Source organism: Argentina silus (assembly GCF_951799395.1).
Source record: "Argentina silus genome assembly, chromosome: 10".
Taxonomy (NCBI): domain Eukaryota; kingdom Metazoa; phylum Chordata; class Actinopteri; order Argentiniformes; family Argentinidae; genus Argentina; species Argentina silus.
In genome coordinates, this window is record NC_139664.1 from 22,537,079 (window position 1) to 22,559,623 (window position 22,545).

The 22,545-nt window shown below is 41.2% G+C and overlaps 1 protein-coding gene across 1 annotated transcript; it reads left to right on the plus strand.

The window, feature by feature from the left end:
* Positions 1-23: 23 nt before the first annotated feature.
* dcst2 (DC-STAMP domain containing 2) lies at positions 24-22,545 on the plus strand (the record flags this gene model as incomplete). The annotated part of the gene is made up of 18 exons (XM_083679485.1): positions 24-52; positions 154-425; positions 1,691-1,902; positions 2,027-2,171; positions 4,284-4,454; positions 6,149-6,250; positions 11,395-11,589; positions 13,184-13,249; positions 13,639-13,852; positions 14,017-14,174; positions 14,502-14,666; positions 15,795-15,962; positions 17,592-17,692; positions 18,500-18,636; positions 19,080-19,195; positions 19,875-19,968; positions 21,657-21,911; positions 22,263-22,545. The coding sequence occupies 18 exons, from the start codon at positions 24-26 to the stop codon at positions 22,543-22,545; spliced, it is 2,883 nt and encodes a 960-aa protein (XP_083535611.1).

A 22,545-nucleotide genomic window follows, 5' to 3' on the forward strand; every position in this document is an offset into this window, starting at 1 on the left:
TTCGGAGTGGTTGGCAACTAGCCATGGAGTCTTTGAGAGCATTCCTGAATAGGTAAGCTACTTTACTATATCAACTTATTATATGCAGAACCTCAACCCCGATATGACTTCAGTTTATCCTCGGCAATCCAACCTTGTCTTTATCTCCAACAGGGTTAGGAATCTCCCAAGGCGTCGCCGTCGAATCAAGGCTAGACAATGTCAACAGCCTCCTCTACGACTGGTGGTGAAGAGTTTTGGCGGCTTTGCGTTGGGTCTGGTTCTCGCCTCGGTGTACGGCATGACCGCGCTGTTCGTCCAGAACCACGGCCTGTGGTACTGCGTCTACACCACCGTCGCCATCGCCTTCCTCACAGCGTTTGGCATGGGTCTCTCCATTCGCGTCCGCGCCAACGCCATGCTCATGTTGCCGATGCTGTGTTCAAGTGAGTCAAACTGTCTGAGGGTTCTCTTGTAAGCCTATAAAAATATAGTTTTCTCTTGTAGGCCTATACACCTATAAACCAATATGTTTCTACAGCAGGCATGGGAAAACTACGGCCCTCGGGTCGGATCCGAGTTTTATTCCGGCCCGCGATCTTTTAACCAAAACAATCCATTTGATTCTGTTACACCCTAGCAGAATTCCGGTAGATGGCAGTAGCCTCTGCCTGTTCCTGTTCGATCTCCTGCTCGATCCTACAGTGTGTGGACGAAGTCCGAAAATGAGCCTCTCCAAAAAAACGAAAAGTCGACAGTGAATGTCGTGTTTTCAAAAGAGAATGGAGCACGACATTTTTTTGTTTGTTTGTTTTTACATCTGTTGGATCTAAAGCGATATGCCAGGAGAGCGTTGCCGTCTTCAAAGAACACAACATTAGCAGGCACTTCTCAAGTAAGCATGCTAACTATGCTAGCAAGTTATCTGCACAAGAAAGAGAACGGAGCCCGACAATCCACCGTTCAAGAAAACTCAACTAAGGCCAGTTACATGCATCTCACAAAATCGCAAAACATAGCAAGCCATTTTCAGAGGGTTATTTTTTTTTTTTGGAAGGAATGCATGCTGGAGGCTGCTAGCCTGGTCAGCCCCTATAATAAAGCCCATTTTGAGAACATTAACCTCTCACGGCGAACAGTTACATGGTGGAATTAATCGATCAAGATCTTAGTTCCCATTTGAAAGTGACTGAAATTACAGAGGAATTTCTTTCCATGGAATCATTAAAAGAGACGACTACGGGGCATGACTTATTCAACAGCGTTTCAGCTTGCCCCGAACAACAGAAATTGTCATGGGATGAATTGGTAAATGTCACTACCGATGGTTCTCCAAATCTTACGGGCAAAAACGTGGGCCTTTTGAAGAGAATTCAGGACAAAGTGAGAGAGATGTCGCCAAACATTGAAGTAACTTTCTTGCACTGCATTATCCACCAAGAGGTTCTGTGTAAATCTGTACTTGGACTGGACCATGTTCTTAGAGTGGTTATGAAACTGGCAAGCTTTGTCAGACCTAGAGGACTCAATCACCGTAAATTCATTCAATTGTTAGAGGACACTGATGCAGAGCATGAATACTTACTTTATCATTCAAACGTGGTTAAGTCAAGGGAGAGTATTTAAGCGGGTGTGGGATTTGAGAGAGGAGATTGGCATGTTTATGGACAGCGTAGGTAAAACTGAGAATTTCCCCGAATTGTATGATGAGGGCTGCGCGACTTCGCATTTGCCATTGGCATTCGGGGCCATTTAAACGACCTTAAAGTAAAACTACAGGGGGAAAATGCGTTTGTGTATGAACTGTACAACCATGTGAAGGCATTCAGAGCCAAGCTGGTGTTGTTCACCAGGCAGTTCAGGGACATGTCATTCATTCATTTTCCGACACTGGCTTCTGTGAAGGTGTCGCCACCCAGCGCAGTGAGATACAGCGGAATAGTTCTAGACTTGCAGGCCGTGTTCACACGGTGCTTTCCTGACTTCGCCAAGATTGAAGATTCGCTGGAACTTGTGTTACGCCCTCTCGCATATGATTATGAGAAAGCACCACAAGCACAACATGCAGCTGGAGCTTATTGATCTCCAGTGTGACACTTCACTCTGGGAGAAGTTTAAAACAGTCACTCTGCCAGAGTTCTATGCCTCATTGAGTGAAACACAGTTCGCTCAGACGCGACAGCTGGCTCAGAGTAGGTTGGTGCTGTTTGGCTCCACTTACATGTGTGAGCAAACCTTTTCGGTGATGAACTACAATAAATCAAAGCACAGATCTCGACTTAATGATGAACACTTGTCTGCCATACTGCGTCTTTCAACCTCAAAAATAGCACCTGACTTTGATAAGCTTGTAAAACAGGGTGAGCAACTTAATAATAATACATGCCATTTAACTGATGCTTTTATCCAAAGTGACATACATTGCAATGAGTGCATACATTTATCAGTATATATGGTCCCAGTGGGAATCAAACCCACAACCTAAGCGTTATTAGCGCCATGCTCTACCGACTGAGCCACAGAGAACTATGTGAATGTTACTGTTCACATTGACTAGCCATGGGCCAGTAGATGCTGAAGGATCGTAAAGGGGAGGTCTGCGTAAATGAAAAATGCACTGTTAGTGATGCCAAGAATACCTTTTCCTGATAAAATGCACTGGAAATGAAAATAGTAAATGTTACATGAAAATGTTACTGAAAGTAATCGGACAAAAAAAATGTAACTGAGATTAAGAGTATCTGGTGATATTATGTTGACTGTAACACAAATAATGTGCATTATAACTTGAGATAAGGCACTGATGTGCTGTAAAATATGAAAGTGATAGCCTATTGTTCTGTACTTCTGTCTTTTGTATTTACTGATAATCATGTCATTGTTAAAAAAAAAAACAGGACTTTAAACAATGAAAATAGGTCTCTTGAGAGCCAGTCCTTTGGAAAATAATGTGATTCACTTGATTCAGTGCACATGCAAAAATATTTTTGGCTTAATAATTTCGTAATTGAGGTACATAGAGCAGTGTATGTTGAATGCAATGTAACATCAAGTATTTCTAAAAAAAAAACTGTGCCCCCCCCCCACCTGGTATTCAAGACCAAATGTGGCCCCTGAGTCAAAAAGCTTGCCCACCCCTGTTCTATAGGTTTCTAATGTCTATAAACCAACCAGCCATATACATGTACATATATGATATGCCTTTATGTGCAGTGAAAAATTGTAGTGTAGTCTAGTAGTAGCAGTAGGCTACATTTAGGCTACACATAGCCCCATTCACACATTGTGAAGGAACTACAGTGGCAAGAAAAAGTATGTGAACCCCTACACAGTTTTCACATTTTGTTACGTTGGAGCCTGACACTTAAATGCATCTGTTTTGGATTTTTAACTGATTTACACAATCTACTCCACAAAATCTAAACATTGTCAAAAATTATAAAAATGTATAGAACAAAAATATTTCAGTAGATAATCAAACTGTTATAGCAAGTTAGATTGCACAGCAAATCACTGATATCAATATGCAGGGCACTGAACAATGTGGAATTCTCATTTGGCATAATTAACTGCACATAAAATAAATAAATGTTTATCAATGGAGATCAATTCAGGTCATTATTGAGATATGGATTTTTGTGTTATCAGTATTAAGTTTCATGAACATGACAATGAGTTCAGTGTTCTTCAGTGGCCTTCCCAGTCACCGGATCAGAATCCAATAGAACACCTTTGGGATGTGGTAGAACGGGACATTCACAGTTTGAAAGTGCACCTGAAAAATCTGCAGGAATTGGGTGATGCAATCATGTCATCATGGACCAGAATCTCAAAGGAAGGTTTCCAACATCTTGTGGAATCAATGCCATAAAGATTGGAGGCTGTTTTGAGAGCAAAGGGAGGCCCTACCCAGTATTAGTATAGTGTTCCTAATAATGTGTTAGGTGAGTATATATATAGGCAGATATATTGGTGAATTTTGCCCCCATAATTTGGTCCCAAAAAAAATCCATTATCGCGCAGGTCATAAATGATGAGAGAGAAAGTTATTCAAGTTATTCAGATTATACTTTAAGATGCAAACCTCCCATGTTTTTTCTGTAGCTTTCTCACCTATCAGTTTTCACAATTCAGACTCATGATCATTCAGAATCATTCATTTACTTACCCAATTGTGTTAGATCTGATTAACTAATTAAGTGGAGGAAATAAGTCTATCAGTCTAAATTCAGAAGGAGTTACATCAGTAAGTTGAAACAGGGCCTGAAGATAGCTGACTTCGTGATTTCTCATTGCCTCCACAGTGAAGGGTAAGAACCTCCTCCTCTTCCTCGTCTTCTCCATGGTGTTCCAGGGCCCTATGACCAACACTCTGGAGAATTTTGACCGTGCAGCGAAGAGCGTGGTGTGTGGGGCAGAACTGGCCATGAACCAGACCCAGCAGCTGATGGAACGTGCAGCTACACCGCTCCTCCGTGAGTCCAGCTGTTCCTCTAGTCTACAGTACAAAGGTGCTGCCTCCAAACATATTCATTAGAATTAGAATCAAAATCAGAAATCTTTTATTTTAGTCAAGTATATTTGCACATACAGGAAATTGACTTGGTGAGGTTGGTGCATGGGACATAAAAAACAATAGCAATAACAAATTTACATATTTACAAAATAGAACAATAAAATGCTAGATTTTGTAGGCTGTGCGAGGCTAAGTGGCAATGTGGCTAGAGGCTGTGAAATGGGTATGGGGCATGTACACTATAAATTAGAACAATTTTAAATAATTATAAATTACACTGTCAGTGCATTGTGCTACAGTATGTCTCAATTGTTAAAACTAACTTCCTTTCCTTGTCCCCTTCCCATGAATGTATTTAGTGGGATATTTTTTTAACATTGTGTCGTGGAATTCTAAGTTAAAATACTTTGAAATAAAATGCCATAGACTAGAGCTGATGGTTTCTTCAGAGACTTTTATTACAAGTAACAAAGCCGAGGTGGTTCCCTCAGCACAACATATTTATATAGTTTCCAATCTTTATCAAATGTAGGTTCCATCCCAACATATGTATATCATTCACACTTTCTGGCTGTTCGCCACCAATATCATTCACCCAGTTCCTATACCTCATCACGGTTTGGTTTCCCCTCCCATTTCTAAAGTCAGTTATCAAGTTGTAACAGTATTGGTGGTGAGCCCATCATGACCACCTCCCAGTACTTCTTGGTACTATTCCTGCCCATATCCTCTGGGTACCTGGTACATCTTGGTTCTGCTCCTTCCATGCACCAACCTCTGGGTACCCCTTGGTACTCCTCCCTCCATAAATCAGCATCTGGGTACCTCTTGGTATTACTCACTCCATCTTATGGAATGTTTATAATTGGTTTTCTCAATTTCCCATAACTCACTGTGCTAGCCTGGTAGAATCAGCAAATAAACAGGCCCTTGGAAAACATAAAATACAGGCAGACCCATCAGCGTACGCAAAAAAACTAGGGGGGGGTGTTAGATATATGTGTAACTTCTTCCACAACAACACAATAGTTTCCAGGTTTGCAATGAGATTAAATAAAGAGATCTGAAGGTTGATGTCTTTTAGAGAGGGTGCTTTATTCAATGTTACAAAGAAATTATTTCAGGCTAGCAGGTTATGTCTCTCTCTTTCTGGGACTCATCTCCCAGAGAAACTATATAAACTAGCCATGAAATTTGGCCTTGGAGGCTACAGGTCCTAAGCCCCCCTTTCCCTAGCATCTGGTGTTATGTTGCGTTGTGTATTTGATAGGTTGCTACTAGGCCTGAAGTGAGAATACTTGAAAATAGAATACAGAAATCATGGGACAATTCTAACAGTGGGGTTCAGTGGTATGGCTTTCTGATTGTTTGAAGGTTGATCCAATCGCTACGAATTAGTTTTGCACCCCGCCCCTACACTCAAATGGTTTAAAAAGAGGAATGGTCAGACTGACGTGACGTCAAACAGAGTGAACGTAACGATCAGGGTGATTCCATCAGGTAGAAATTTGCAGTTACATAGAGCTGACATGTTACGTTTCATATCAACAGAGAGTCATGTTTGCTCTACACAACACATTTCTTTCTTTTCATTCTTAATGTTCCTGTAATGATCCAGTCCTCTTGACTAAATTGTTGTCGTCCCCCTTGCAGCTGTGCTGGACAAGATTAAAGAGATCACCAGAAATGCCCACTCTGTGGCCAGTAGGGTACAGAACCTCATCAAGGCCCTGACTGAGTCTGTCCGCCATGTTGGTGAGTTTGTGGACCATAATGGACTGTGTTTACTATTCTAGCACTGTCTTTGCTGGTAAGTAAGCATAGCACAGTGAAGTTTCAGGACAGTGGTATTGGTGCTCTGCAGACCCAAAGAGTGAACGTTCCTACAACTTGAGGTAACGTTCCAGTTAAATCCTGATTTGGTTTACATCTAACATTAGCCCCAGCAAAACATTTATTTTTACTTCTACATTCAATGTTTGTTAGGCCATTTGTAGAAAGGATACAATGGCAACGTCTGGAAAAGTTTCCAAAATATACAACAGAACGTTAATACTTGAAGTTACTGAAATGTTTTGCATTGATGTTGGTGAATGTTAATGGAGCAAGTTCAATGTGGTTCTCAGGATGTGTTCCTTGGGTTCCTTAAGACATTCCCTAAACATTTTACAATGTTTGCTGTGAAGGGAACAAGAACAGACAGACAGGTTCTTAGAACATAGGTTCCTCTAGACCAGGGGTGCCCACACTTTTTCGGCTTGCATTACTTTCAAAATGACAAGGTCAAAATGATCTACCTACATTAAAAAATGCTATATATATATATATACACACACACATTGAGTACATATCTTACTCTGATGACTTGCACTGAATGGAGTCAGTCTTGAGTATATATAAATTGGAAGGCTAACTAGGTCACTTAGCTCGCTGGAGTTTTGCAGTAGGTAGCGCGTTTAACTGCGAATGCATGGTGACACGTGACCCGTAGAAGAGAAGCGATCTCAGACTGGCCGCATTGTCAATCAAGTGGCCCACTCACACTGGCTCAATTGCCTCGTACCATGCTGAAGCACAAATGTCAGTCGTAAAAAAAGAATCACGGCGTAATTTAATGTCACGCGATCGACCCGCACTACTCTCGCGATCGACCGGTCGATCGTAATCTACGTATTGGGCACCCCTGCTCTAGACATTCCCATGATATTGTGACAATGTTCTTTGTGATGAAACTACAGTGCAGAGAAAAAGTATGTGAACCCCTACACAGTTTTTACATTTTGTTACGTTGGAGTCTGAAATTTAAATGCATTTTTTATTTATTTTTACTGATCTACACAATCTATTCCACACATTCAAAGTAAAACAAAAATTTAAAATGAATAACCGAAATGTCCTGTGTGAGTATGTGAACATACATTGGCAATGGCAAAATTAGTACAAAGCACTGAAATTACCTTGCCAGTTTACTTTTAGTTTAGTTGGAGGGACTTCATATGTGCTCAGAAATAGTGGTTTACATTATTTATTAATAAACATGAATCTCTCTGAAAGGTTCCTGTCTATCATTAAAAAGTGGATAGTGCGTACTGGATCAGGCTATTCCTCCAAAGTGAGCAGCCGGAGAATAATAAAACATTGTCGGTGTGAGGCCAAGAAAACTATCCATGGGTCAACAACATCCCAGTCATTCCTCAAAGCTGGCCTACATGACAGAGGCCAGATTAAAACCATTACTGAATAAAGACTTCCTATTCCTGCATTAAGTTTGCCACACATCATTTAAGTGATACTGCTAAATTGTAGCCAAAAACAACATTAGATCAGAGGCAAATCTAACAAAGTGCATCACCCAGTCATCATCATCCCTAGTTTAAAGCATGATGATGGCAGCATCATGGTATGGGATGCTTGTTATCAGCAGCACTCTGATAACTGATAACAACCCAATTATGGGAGGATAAAAAGGATGAGAGCAAAGATGAAACTTTTTAGCCTCAAACGAGTCATGCCTATTCAACAAAACAATAAATCCATAAATGATTTTCAAGTTTAATTCCAGCTAATTTCTTAATTACATGACAGTATGACTAGCAAAGGAGTTTTAAAATTATGCGTGCAGTATGTATTACGTTTGGCAATTGGCACGAAAACTAGCATAGAAGACTGCTCAGTTAGACAGCTGGTTTAGCCAGTCACATTTCATACAAAACGAAACGGATGCTCATCATACTTCTGTGTATACAAAACAGTGGATATAAGTACCTATAAAAGTAGCCAGCAGTTTTAATTGAGGTTTGACAGTTTGTAAAGTATATTGTATCGCCATTGAAAGCAATGGGCGGTGGATTGATTTTCTAGTATGATGGCACTATATTTCCACGGATGTGGAACATCTTTAGAAATCATCGCAAGGTTGTACAGAAAGCTCCATAGGAGACTGTAGATAAAGCTATTTAAGATAGATTGTTCAACGTGATAAAATGTTTTATTTTATATTGGAGATGTGTGCTAGTACAAGTAATGTGGCTAACATGACCAGTTGTTAATATAGCAAAAAAAATTAAGAATCTTCTAACCTGTGCAGTGTTACACACTATCAGGGTTTGTGGAATGATGGGCAAAGTGAAATAATGAAGAATATTTAATTATATTATGATGAGAGTACATTTAGCGGCCAAACATGACCACTTTCATGTCAGTTTTGCAGCGTTGAACGTTTGTTTGGGTGTCAGAGACATTCCACTTTAAGCAGTGTATACGGAACATTTTCTGAGGGTTTTAATGACATTTTCCATAGCTTCCCCATGATGTTCCCATAAAATAATTACATTTTTGGAAACGTGACTGGAACATTCTGAAAAAAACATTAAGTGTATGTTAATATGGCAAGTTTCAGTGTTCCCCTAACATTCACTGTACAATTATGCATATCTACAATGATGCTCACTGAACACCCTTGATTTGAACTTGTTTGGCAGCACATTGTTCTTTCTGCATTGCAACCAAATCTGCAACATTTCTTGAACCACTATTATGTTTGTTTTATCAGCCATCAGAATTGTATAAACGACGAGCATGACATAAAAGCAGCCTAACCTAGATATAGTAATATGAATTGTCTGTTATGTACAGTTGTGGTCAGAAGTTTACATACACTTGTAAAGAACATGTATGTCATGGCAGTCTTGAGTTTCCAATAATTTCTCCAACTCTTATTTTTCTGTGATGGATTGATTGGAGCACATACTTATTTGTCACAAAAAACATTAATGAAGTTTGGTTCTTTTATGAATTTATTATGGGTCTTCTGAAAATGTGACAAAATCTGCTAGGTCAAAAATATACATACAGCACCTTGAATTATCAATTTTGGTGATGTAGAAAGTTGTGTCAATCAAATTTGCTTCGTGGCATGGCCTCTTAACTTCTTATGAGTGATTATGACTGACTATTTCAGCCCATTTAAATAGGGCTCGTTTGATACACTCATTACACTCAGCCAAAAACGCTATAATGGGAAAGTCTAAGGAGCTCAGCACGGATCTGAAAAAGCGCATCATTGACTTGAACAAGTCAGGAAAGTCACTTGGAGCCATTTCAAAGCAGATACAGGTCCCAAGATCAACTGTGCAAACAATTGTTTGTAAGTGTAAAATGCATGGCACAGTTGTGTCACTGCCACGATCAGGAAGAAAACGCAAGCTATCACCTGCTGCTGAGAGAAAATTGGTCAGGATGGTCAAGAGTCAACCAAGAACACCAAAAAGCAGATCTGCCATGAATCAGAAGCTGCTGGAACACAGCTGTCAGTGTCCACAGTCAAGCGTGTTTTACATCGCCATGGGCTGAGAGGCTGCCGTGCAAGAAGGAAGCCGTTGCTCCAGAAGCGGCACCTTAAGGCTCGACTGAAGTTTGCTGCTGATCACATGGACAAAGAAAAGGCCTTCTGGAGGAAAGTTCTGTGGTCAGATGAAACAAAAATTGAGCTATTTGGCCACAATGACCAGAAATATGTTTGGAGGAGAGAAGGTGAGGCCTTTCACCCCAAGAACACCATACCTACCGTCAAGCATGGTGGTGGTAGTATTATGCTCTGGGCCTATTTTGCTGCCAGTGGAACTGGTGCTTTACAGAAAGTAAATGGAATAATGAAGAAGGAGGATTACCTCCAAATTCTTCAGGAAAACCTAAAATTATCAGCCAGAAGGTTGGGTCTTGGACGTAGTTGGGTGTTCCAACAGGACAATGACCCCAAACACACATCAAACGTGGTAAAGGAATGGCTAAATCAGGCTAGAATTAAGGTCTTAGAATGGCCTTCACAAAGTCCTGACTTAAACCCCATCGAGAACATGTGGAGTGTGCTGAAGAAACAAGTCTGTGTCAGAAAGCCAACGAATTTAGTTGAACTGCACCGATTCTGTCAAGAGGAGTGGTCAAAGATTCAACCAGAAGCTTGCCAGAAGCTTGTGGATGGCTACCAAAAGCGTCTAATTGAGGTGAAAATGGCCAAGGGACATTTAACCACATATTAGCATTGCTGTATGTATATTTTTGACCCAGCAGATTTTGTCACATTTTCAGAAGACCCATAATAAATTCATAATAGAACCAAAGTTTTTTGTGACAAAGAAGTGTGTGCTCTAATCAATCCATCACAGAGTTGTAGAAATTATTGGAAACTCAAGACTGCCATGACATACATGTTCTTTACAAGTGTATGTAAACTTCTGACCACAACTGTATCCTTATGCATCTTTATCAGACTTTGAGGGTCAATAAAGCTTCATCATGGTTATGAATGTAACATAGAAAGAGACAAATATGCCCAAAATAAGATGCTAAAATAGTGTATGCTCAAATATATCTAGTTAATAAGGGTTGGGGGTTTGAATGCATATTAACTGATTAACACTATCTTAGTCAACGGTTATGAAGGCGATTCCCGACTTGGCTGCAGACTTTGTGGCGCAGCGAAAAGGTCAATAAACAGCTAAACAAAATAATGGGAGTAGTACTGTAGTAGTAGTCCATGGGCCTTGAGAAACTGTAATACATGGTTAAGAGTTGTTTAAATAGCCACTACTAACTTAAGCCACCACTAACGATTGTGGTCAAATCAACTTAAAGTTGTCAGAAAAGCATGTCAGAATGTTCATTTGAGTTGATTTGGCCATGCAATGTGGAACATTGATCCCATTCACACCCATTGATTTTTTGTTAGCGGTGGCTAATGTTAGCTGGAGTTAGTACTGTCTACACTTAGTTAGTACATGGACCACTTTTAGGGTAAGGAACCATCTGACTATAAGGTGTAAACAAGTACACTATCCCTTTAACACGTGGCTACTTGAATCACCCCTTAATTTTGTACCCCCTGACCCCTATTACTGTAGCTCGGACTCTGAGGAACGTCCTACACTTCCTAGTCAGCATCGATGAGGTGTGCAACGCCAAGCTAGGCACCCCATACAGGAAGTGCAACAAGGTGTTTGATGACGCACGGGATGACTGCATGGAGCTCCTGTCCGTTTTCAACTTCCTGTGTCACATCGTGGATGGGTTCCGCCCCCTCTGTGGTCTCGCTCATGGTTGGTTGGCATGCGTTTCCATCACACTGTTACACTATCCTCACTTACCAGCCTAATAAAAACAGTGCTCCAGCAAGTCATCCTCGTAAAAAAAAAGAGTTCTAGTTAGTACCTAAAAAGGGTTCTTAATTTGTCCCTGTTCTTAATTTGTCCCTGTTCTTCATTTGTCCCGGCACCCTTTGGAGCCCTTTTGGGTTCCATGTTAAACCTGAAGAGTATGAAATAAAACACTGAAGAATAGAGGACGGGTCAAAAATGAGACATACATTTATTCCCAATAATTACTTCTAACGGTTATGAACATGATAAATTAAACTCAACACAAGTGTTCACATGACCAACTAACACACGTTAACATTACGTTATATCTGACTCCAAAATATATTTCATGGTTAATAATGGATTGATAATGATTTGCTCATCCCTGTGTGTCAGACACTTGATCATATCGGATCCTAGATTCACCTCTGATAACCTGATCACGATTTTGTAGTGCTGTTTTAACAGAATCTTTATGTAGAGCACAACATCACATTAATACACATAGGAAGAATGAGAATAGAGTATCAACAACATAACCAATTTGGTGCGATTTCATCAGGATGTCCGCCAGGCACATTCAACTGTAAGTAGGTATACATATTTAAATCAAGGCTGGCCCCACCAAAATCCGTCTACAAACCCTTTTGGGTTCCATGTAGAACCTTTTTGGGTTTCATGTTTATGGAACTTCTAAATGGAACCCAAAATGGTCTAAATAGAACCCAAAAGGGTTTACATAGAACCCAAAAGGGTTCTTCACAGGGTTACCGCAACAGGGACAAATGAAGAAGTGGAGTAAGGTTTGAGGTTACACCAGCACAAGGACAATGCACTTCTTGTCACCCTGGAGTTTGACATCAGTTTGGGGGTCGGATGTAACGCAGTACTCCCTACCACTGGTGCTCTTATATCAGCCTGCCAGGGTAGGTTTGCATTTTTAAGCTGAGGAGTAGGTTACAGGCTAGGGGCCAAGGGGGTGGTAAAAACCTGCAGCCCAGTGCTCTCAGATTTCCTCCCGCATCCCCAGGATGGCTGCAGCCATGAGTCACCGTCCGTCTCTCTACTACCCCTCCCCTCTGCCCCCACCCCTCCCCTCCCCTCATCATCCCCTATCCCCTGTTTTCTTTTCAAATGAATTATTGTTTCATATCCGCCGCATGGTCTCTGGAGCCAGCCAGCGAGCCGGGTACTGCTGACTTTTTAATCCAAACATGACCCCAGGGCTAGAGACGAGAGAAAGGAAGGAAGAGAAAGGAAAGATAAAAAAACAAAACACTTCCTTGACCCTGAGGCGAGAGGCAGAATGCTGCTCTCAGCATAAAGTGAATCACGAAACGTCACTTACCTGAACTATGGGTCGTAAATCAGACATAATCCTTTCTGAAGCTGGTAGGACACTTGGTGCTACCTTTAATGACAGCCAATAATGCTTTTTAAGAGCCAATGTATTATAATACTTTTACTGAAGTGAATTAGCCTCTGTACAGCTAGCTTTTAGCTTGCCTGTGACCTCTGAGCATGACAATGATGTTGAATTGATTTCTCGTTTTAGTTGTCCAGCTGTTCTGCATCATTCCTTCTTACATCGTTGGCCACATGAAGACAAGACTTGCTGGCCGTAAGTTATATGCTGACTGGAACATTGCCCTTATATCATTACCACTACTTGTTTATATCTGTCTGTCTATTTGTCTTTGTATACACAGTATCCGTCTGCCTTTTTCTCTAGGACATTATTCTGATTTTACATGCTCTGAATGCTCTGAATAGTCTCAAACACTCAAGGATTCAGACCTGCAATTGTGAAGGTCTAAGAGGATTTGATAAGTAAAAGCAATATGGTAATATCTCCATCTTGAACTCTGATACGCTAGGTGACATGTTTCATCTGACATCTAATCATCTCATATCTCCAGAAGTGGGTGGGTTTAGGGGTTAGGACTTGATTTGGGATTTGGGAAACAATTAAATTGTCCAAATCTTTCACATTCATTTGCACTACTCCAGCAACCATCACTGCCTTTGAGAGAATGAGGCAGGAGTTTGACTTCAACGTCTCGGCCTCAATTCACTTTGACGTGAATGTCAGCAGCAGTCAGTCGCTGCAGCAGGTGTCCCAGGAAATCATGGAGGAAGTCTCAGTGGAGCTGGGGCGGTTCCAGGAAGCGACCGGCCTACTGGCTTACTTAGGCCTCTTCCTACTACTGCTCATGTACCTCCAGTGAGTCTGAAACCATTCACATGCATTGGTCAAACAAACAAGGTTTTGTTAGACTTGGAGCTACTTGCCATTGTTTTGTGACACAAAGGAGACACAAATGAAGCCTGTGTGTGTGTGTGTGTCTGTGTGTGTGTGTGTGTGTCTGTACTGTACTGTTCTTGTAGGGCTGTCTTATACAAACACAAGTACCTGCACCAAGATGACTTTGACAACATCTACATCACTGAGCAGTTTGTGGAGCTGGACATGCGTATGGTCAGAGAGGGCAAGCCCACTGTCCTTCCCCTCAGTCAGAGAGAAACCTCCACCTACTTCAAACCACGTGAGTCAGGGAGGGAGGGAAAAGAGAGGGAGAGATCTCATCTCTGATGTCATGTTGTTGGTCGGTTCTATATTCAACTTTAAATCCAAACAATTACGAAAATAAAATGTTCAAATAAATAAAGGCCAAAAGACTAAAGGTTTGATGTAGAGAATGTTGTTGTATATTTGTTCGTGACTTTCATCAGATCTCAAAACATCTCAGGTCATGTTTAAACTCAAAGAAGGGTGACTATAGATCAGGGTTAAAATTAGGTGCTGAGGTGCTGGGACATTGAAGGTGGCTCCCCAATAAGGTCCTCCCTCACCTCTGTCCATGTTCCCATAGTGTCAGTGTACCTGACAGCCAGGGAGAGGCGGGCAGCGGCCCTCAGTGCCCTCTCCATCCTCAGACACATTGCCATGGGCGGCCTCGCCGTGGTGCTGGACCTGGTGGTCTTCTGGATGTTTGACCTGGTGCACCACCAAGCCCAGGGGGACATTGTCGCCAGAGGTGAGAGAGAGTCAATGGAACCTGTTCCGTGAACTTTGCCTGAGACATGAAGACTTGCGTTTGTAGTTTGTCTAGCGAATGTCCAGGCTTTAATTCAGTGGGCAGGAGACCCCACAGCTACATCTTGCATAAACCCCTAAAGAGCAAGCAGAGGTACAGTGGCGAGAGAAAAGAAATTGTACTGTAGGAAGAAACCTTGAGATAAACCAGACTCAGAGGCAGAGTGTATCCTAGTCATCAGCGGAGAGATCCCTAGAGAAAGCAGAGACCATACTAAATTATCCAGACCACCCCCTTCACACAGAGTTGCAGCTCCTGCCATTCAGGAGTCGCCTCTTTATCCCTCTCTCTCTTGCAAGAACAAGAACAACTCAATGATCCCCATGGCCATATCCCTGCTCAATAACATAGCCAGTAAAACAGGCTTATATTTGGGTCATGATGAAGTAAAACAGTTGTATTCAGCTCATAATCATACATTTAGAGTAAATATTCAAAAACAGCTTCACAAATTACAGATTGTGGTTTCAAAGGGATAGTTCACCCAAAATGGGTTAGGTGGCTCCCTTACTTGAAAGTAGTCTGTATTCCAGGAGTGACTGCAATCCACAGTTCTGATTTTGTTTGAGTAGCCACTGCAACTTACACTAACCTTAGCCACTGCTAATGAAAAAAATGAATGAATGAGTGAATGGGGCAAGTAGACTAACTTCCAAATCTGTGGCCAAATTACCACTATGTAACTTCAAACCAAGTCATGGGGTAAGTACAGTAAATGAAAATTGCATGGACATTTGAGTTGATTTGGCAATGCAAAAAAAACGTGTTGTACTTGCCCCCATTTACTCCCATTCCATTGTTTTTGTTGTTGCAGTGGCTGAAGTTGGCTGAATATAGCAACTACTATCTAAATGAATCAGAGTTGTGGTCAATTCCATTTCCTTTCAGGCCAGTCAAGTGTTTAGGTGGCATAACTTTATTGCAAGATTTATATATTTCAAACAAATGTGCATATCAAATGCAGTTTCTAATTCGAATGTTATATATTTAACCATCCTTTATGTATGGTTCTGCCACCATCCAAGTGATTTTGCCCCCCCCCCCCCTCTCTCTCTCTCTCTCTTCTAGCACCTATTCGTGTCACAGTGGAAGTGAATGGAACAGGTTATGCTTCCGACATCTTCAAGGACATCGTGGCCTCTTTTGGCGTCCTGCAGAAGGGCAACATCACCGTCCTCAGCAAGAGATGTCTGATGGAGCCCTCAGAGCCGGATTACACAGAATACATGCTCATAGGTACCTAACCCTAACCTGACCACACAGGAAAAATGCTCATAGGTACCTAACCCTAACCTGACCACACAGGAAAAATGCTCATAGGTACCTAACCCTAACCTGACCACACAGGATACATGCTCATAGGTACCTAACCCTAACCTGACCACACAGGATACATGCTCATAGGTACCTAACCCTAACCTGACCACACAGGATACATGCTCATAGGTACCTAAACCTGACCTGGGCTGCCTCTCAGTTTTAAGTGGCTTCCTCTCCTCGTCTCCTTCCCCTCATCTGCACAGAAGACACACCACTGAGGCTAGTGAAGTGAATTCACAAATGGCCATTTAGTGTTCTCTAATTCTGTTCTCATGTTTGTGCAGATGACAGAAGCAGAGATGAGAAGAAGAAGCAGTGCCTGGCCATATTGTCTCTTTGCTATGAAGCACTGACATCTAGTGGGCAAATGAAACTGGAACGTTTATTGTAAATTTTGTAGACACATCCAAATTATAATTATTTTGTGCATTAACCCCTAATGACAAGCTTATATTATATATCTATATATATCTACTGGAAAAGTGATTTGATGATGCATTATGATATTTTTTTATATTTTCTGACCATACTTATGGAGGACAGATAAAGAATATACTTGAAAATTATTATTGAGAAAAGTACTTCTTTAAAATGTTTTTAGCTCGCTAACTGAGAAACTCTTTGCCAGCTTTTTGACAATATTGTCTGTTCATTTATTGTAATTTACAACAATGATGTCATCATCAATATATAGTAGCCTACATCAGTTTTCTAGTTTTCTGTCAATCTGAATCTGTACTTTCTTATTGAAAATGTATACATTACTAATATGTCCCATTTGCATTGGCCAATGTGTTAAGCTTGTTAGGGTTAGAAGAAATACGCTTAAATTAAACATAAACAAATCAACTACGATAACACTAACGATACACTTCCAATGAACTGAAGATCTACTAAAAAGACAACAAAGCATGTACTGTAAAAATTGGTTGAATTACATTGTAATACAATGCTGATACACCTAATTTTCAACAAGTTAGTGCTATGCCATGTAAATGTCTCCTCACCCCTTCAACCCCCATTTTCCTGACCTGATTTGGTAGGTCTAACTCTACTTCTTACTTTTGTCAATTTTCATTATCCTCAGTCCTCATGAGGCAGAGCAATTTGAAAATCTCTCTTTTTTTTTGTAACTGAATGACCTTTAGACTGGGCAATGATTCTTAAACTTACAGAAAAACTTACAAATGTTTACTAAAAATTAAATACAAGTGTTTATATTAGTTGACTGGGGTCTATACTTGAACATGATTGCAGTTTTTTTAAACACCTTTAAATACCTTTTCTGGTAGATGTTTTCTTCTATGCTTTTCCATGTGTTAGACCAGAGGTCAAAGCCTTTGCTTATCCCTATTTTTATGATGGAAGATGGTTGAGAAATGTATTTCTGACTTATATATAGACTCTTCTTATATTTGACACCCAATTCTATATGCTCTGATGAATTTCACATTTTTATCATTTTACACGCAACTCCCTAACTTTACAGTATGTGAGATGACAGAGGGAGATGATATGTTTGTTTTTTTGGCTCTCTCACCATAGGAATCCTTTATGGTCTCTCCCTGTTTATTGTGTTGACTGGCAGCTACGTCAAGCGTTTAAGGAGGCTTGTTTGTGCCAGTTACCACCCCAAACGAGAACAGGTGAGATACTGTAGTACCCAGTCTCCTTTGTATATGTTTTGTCCAAAATCAACCTATTGCCCCCTGCCCTACACCCAACACCTGACACCCCTACACGCTACATCCTACCATCCACTCATGGTAGCCCCCCAATAGGCTCAGGGAGCATCCTAGATGTTTTCTATCTGAATCTAAAAACACTAAAGGGCCAGGGGTAGGGGTAGGGTCCAGGAGGTGTTTTCAGGCCACATTATCAATGACTCAAAGCTCTTCCTGAAATAAAAACAATTCATCCACAGGTATATTTGCTCACTGCCAACTTCAGACAGTGGTTTCAGAAAGGCACAAGAGAACACATTCTGCAGTCATTAACTGGCCTAGGTGAAAGGGCTGTCTGTGTGGTTGCAGCTGATGGAATTCAAACCATGCATAGAATGGAAGCAATGTGAATAATTAGGAGGTAGCATGCAGGTCAGCACTGCTCTGCCACGTGCATGTGTTGGTTTTAAGACAAAGAAACAGATCTAATCATATCATCACTTTTTTACCTGACTCACTTTAAAGGCACAATCTGGAATGCGTTCTTTTGTTCAGTTATCTGACTTTGAAGGTGCAGCAGCTTCCTGGTCTACGTTTTACAAAAAAACAACCTCTCTGTTGAGTTGATACCGATGGAATTCGGAATACGCACAGAATGTGTTGTGGTGACAAGCTATCACTATCAAAATTTTCTTTTCACATAACCTTTTTTTTACCAGTGTAGTGGGTGGAATGGTCTCCCTGGCTCCTGACAGTGTAGATCAGGTGTTTCTCCTCTCTGTGGGGCAGGAGCGGGTGCAGCTGCTCCACTGCCGTATCCTCACCCAGCGTACGTCTCTGGGCAAAGCCCTGCTGAGGTCTGTAGCCAGGAGCAGGGCGGATGCACCAACAAATGGGATCAGCATTCTCCAGATGCTCTCTCTCCGGTAAAGTGGATCTCCTTCACCAACTCTGGGGCTACTGAGGAGCATACTGTACATTTGTTCCAGTTCAAAAATCCACCCAGTCTAGGATTGTTGGTCCGTGAGTGGAGCATAGCTTAATTCCTCAGCAGTAACACCTAAAATAAAGCCTTCAGGTCTTGGCCATCATTTGTGCTGAGCTGGAACAAATGCCTATACACCTAGTCACTTTCCAGGGCTGGAGTTGGAAGACACTTGCGCTGGCCTTTTTCATTTGTCTAACCCTATAATGCTCATGGGATATTATCATTAAGGCAAAGCTGCCGTCATGATAGCTCAGTATGTGCTATAGCACTATGTACTATGACTGGTACCCATATTAATGGTGGACAAAGTGTGTTACAAGCTCTTTATGACACAACACCTCTAGTTTTGATATAGCTTGTATGGTGTTGTCTCTATTGTAGCCTCCCTGGTTGTGACTTCCTGGGGGTGTGTCCTGTCATTTGCATGGCCTGTGGCAAGGGAGGAGAGGGAAAGGACGACCCAGACATGGTCGTGTGTGTCACTGCTCAATGCAAAGGTAGCTGCCCATATCTGATATGGTTGTCACTATGTGGCCATGCAAGATATTCAGACACTCTTGGAAGCTGGATAGGAAAATATGTCTTCATTGTTAAAAAAGCAACAACAATGTGCTTCGACATGATGCCGAATCACATCAGTTAACAGAAAACAGTGGCTGAATATACAGTAGTTACATAGTTACATAGTACATTTAACTAGCCTTTCCAACCTTTCTCAATGCTGATTACTGTTTAACCAATTTTCTATCAGTCATAAAAAATATTTATTATTTAGGATTAAATTGGAGCAACTTGAGCTCAGTGTGTACAGTTAGGGAGTTCCCTCTTATGTTGACTCACTGTTAGGAAGATAAGATTTAGGCAGCAAACACCTTTAGTGAACGACCTGGAGAACATGTTTCTCAAAATTAGATTTGTTAAAACCCTTTGAACTAACAACTTGACGATTCATACTTTGTAATTTACACAATTGTGAGCTAACGCTTTGATCTTATCTTGTTAAATACTCCTCTTGTCTTAAGTGTAATTGTCTCCCTTGGCAAGTGTCTTTTCATGTGTGCATGTTTTGTGTTTTTTCTTTTCAAGTCAGTATCCCAAGAGTTCCATAGATCTTCATGATATGGCGAACAAAAAACTGCTCATATTTCACAGCTCTGGTTCTATCATATTCTACAGGGCTATACTGTAAGGAATGCTTTCAGAGCATGGGCAACATCTGTGCAGTGTGTATGGGACCGTTGACCTTTCAAGAGGATTGTGAAGAGGAGCTGTAAGTCTTTCTTTGTTTCGGCCGAAATCCTACCTTAAGATCCACGCACGTAACGCTGACTTTCACGTCAATCACATTTTGAGGTCAGTGAGAGATATTAGGAGTTAGGATTTCTGTCTTCATGTGTGGTACATAGGGGCAAGATTTGCAACATGTTTGTACCACTGCAAACTTTACATCGTTTATTTATTTGATGAGGAAATAGAGGAAAAAACAATGCCAAAACAATTTATGTGTTTATTTACCCTTATTCAATGTACAGTTGTTTTGAAAATCCATCTCTTTCCTCTTAGCTGCCAAAACTGAGATACACCCTCACTTGAGAAACACAAAAGCAAAATACAGTATCTCATATATCATATGAGTCAAATCATACATTATTATCAATGGGAAATATGACTGAATTCAAGTAGCACACTAGTCTCAAGTTACAATTGAAGGGCTTGAGTCTTTTGCCATATACAATTTCACTTTTCTTTTTTGTCCCCCACAATGAAATTGGACTATGGATCGGTCTATGTCTGTTTGTATGTCACATGCTTCTGTACCTTCGTATGTCACACACTTATCTCTGACACCACTGGGACAATTTTAACGAAACTTGGGTGAATGATGCGTCTTACCATAGAGATTGTTTCGAAGTTTCAAGGTGACGCCGATTCATCTTGTGATGGTGCTGCTAAAGTAATTGTGATTATGTGCTTATCATTAAAAATGTCAGAATAGGGTGCAAAGAGGAGAGTGCACCTCATACACCTTTTGGCCAGATAATACTGTCAAATCCTTGGAAATGAATGTAATAAGCACTACAAGCTCCGGTATCTTTTCAGCCTACATTAAATCAGTGGACTGCGTTCAAATAAACACAAAGCTGTAGGACACAAGACTGATAATTAATCAGTAATCAATAATTAATCAATTAAGCTGTACATGTTCCAGTAACTTTTCAGTCATGCGTTGTCACCAATTCACACAAGGAGGAACGCTACATCATTTGTGGGGGACAACATGTTTGCTGCCCACTTGTTTACCTCTCTCAGGTACTCCACCCAGTCCTGTCCCACCCTATACCCCACGTCGTCCCCGACACACACACACACACACACACACACACACACACACACACACACACACAGCACTGATGGCCTACAGAGATAATTCCCCACCACGTGCATAGTAACAGATATCTATCACACATTTTGCTAGTGTACGTGTCTTTATGACTGTAGTGTAATGCCATTGGGGGGGGGTTACAGGAGTTACAGGGGGGCTGGGGGAGACTGACCGACCCCATAACAAAGCAGGACCACGTTGACATATCAATGCAAAAATCACATTTCATCTTTGGGCACCACCAAGTTTTCCTGGCCAGTCCCAAGAGTCAGTGTTTATTATTTACTTCTTTTTATTACGTCTCCTCTCTGGTATTAGTAGTAGTAAAAACATTTAAAATAAATAAATAATCCTTCTTCTAGCATTGTGACTGCCTATGGCCCCTGGTCTGAGCATTGATTACTTTATCTTATGATGACTGATGGATAGATGATTCACTTACTTGAACAAATGTATTTGTTGTAAGTCGCTTTGGATAAAGGCGTCTGCTAAATGCCATAAATGTAAATGTAATGTTTATTTTGTAACAATGTGTAATACCAGTAGCAGAGTAATAGTAACAGTGGTACTCGCAGAGACTCCAGCGATGTCGAGCAGGTGAACTTGTGGACCGCTGCCCTGACCTCCCCCCACATTACCCACCGACGCACCAGGAAGCTGATGAAGAGGAGGATCTCCATGGCAACCCACTGGCACTTAGGCCGCTCAGGGCTCTGGGGGAGCAGGGTCCAGTGTAGCAGGGCCAGCAGCGATGTGGGGCTGGTGGAGGGAGAGAGAGGGGACAGTGACAGCAGTGGGCACATCAGTCCTCCCAGTGACTCTGATCACAGGTAAGAGGAATCTTCATCATGATCATAATCGTTATTGTCACAATAATTATTATCATCATCATTATGATCACATTCATCATGATCATAATCATTATGATCATTTTAACACAATCATTATCTCCCTATCAACATAACAATTAACAACAATTATAACAATTCTTTCTTTACATTCTTTCTTTACACTGTTGCGAATTAGATTGGATACAAATTTTTCGGGCAATGTGCAAAGATGGTCAAACCATAGGTCTTCATCCAGGCATGTCGTTTATTAGCAGCCAATTAGATTCAAATCAAGCATGGTGGTAACTGAAATGAATTTGAGCATGCCGGTTTGTGCCTGTCCTCCTCTAGTGAGCCAGATATGACCTACCAGAACCACTCCGAATCAGACAACAGCAGTGACCTTGACCAGAACCACCACCCAACCTTCCTCCTGTCGGCCGTCTGTGTAAGCAAAGCACAGGCCACTGAGGGCTGGGAGAGTGACAGTGAAAACAATGAAGACAGTGAAGCCTCCTTTAACACTGTCTCCTCCATTACTAGTGACAGCTCCCTGGTCACACCTCTACCAACAGTCACTGTCCACAGGCTGGATCACTCCACACCTGCCCAGCCTCAGGGACACCACCATTAA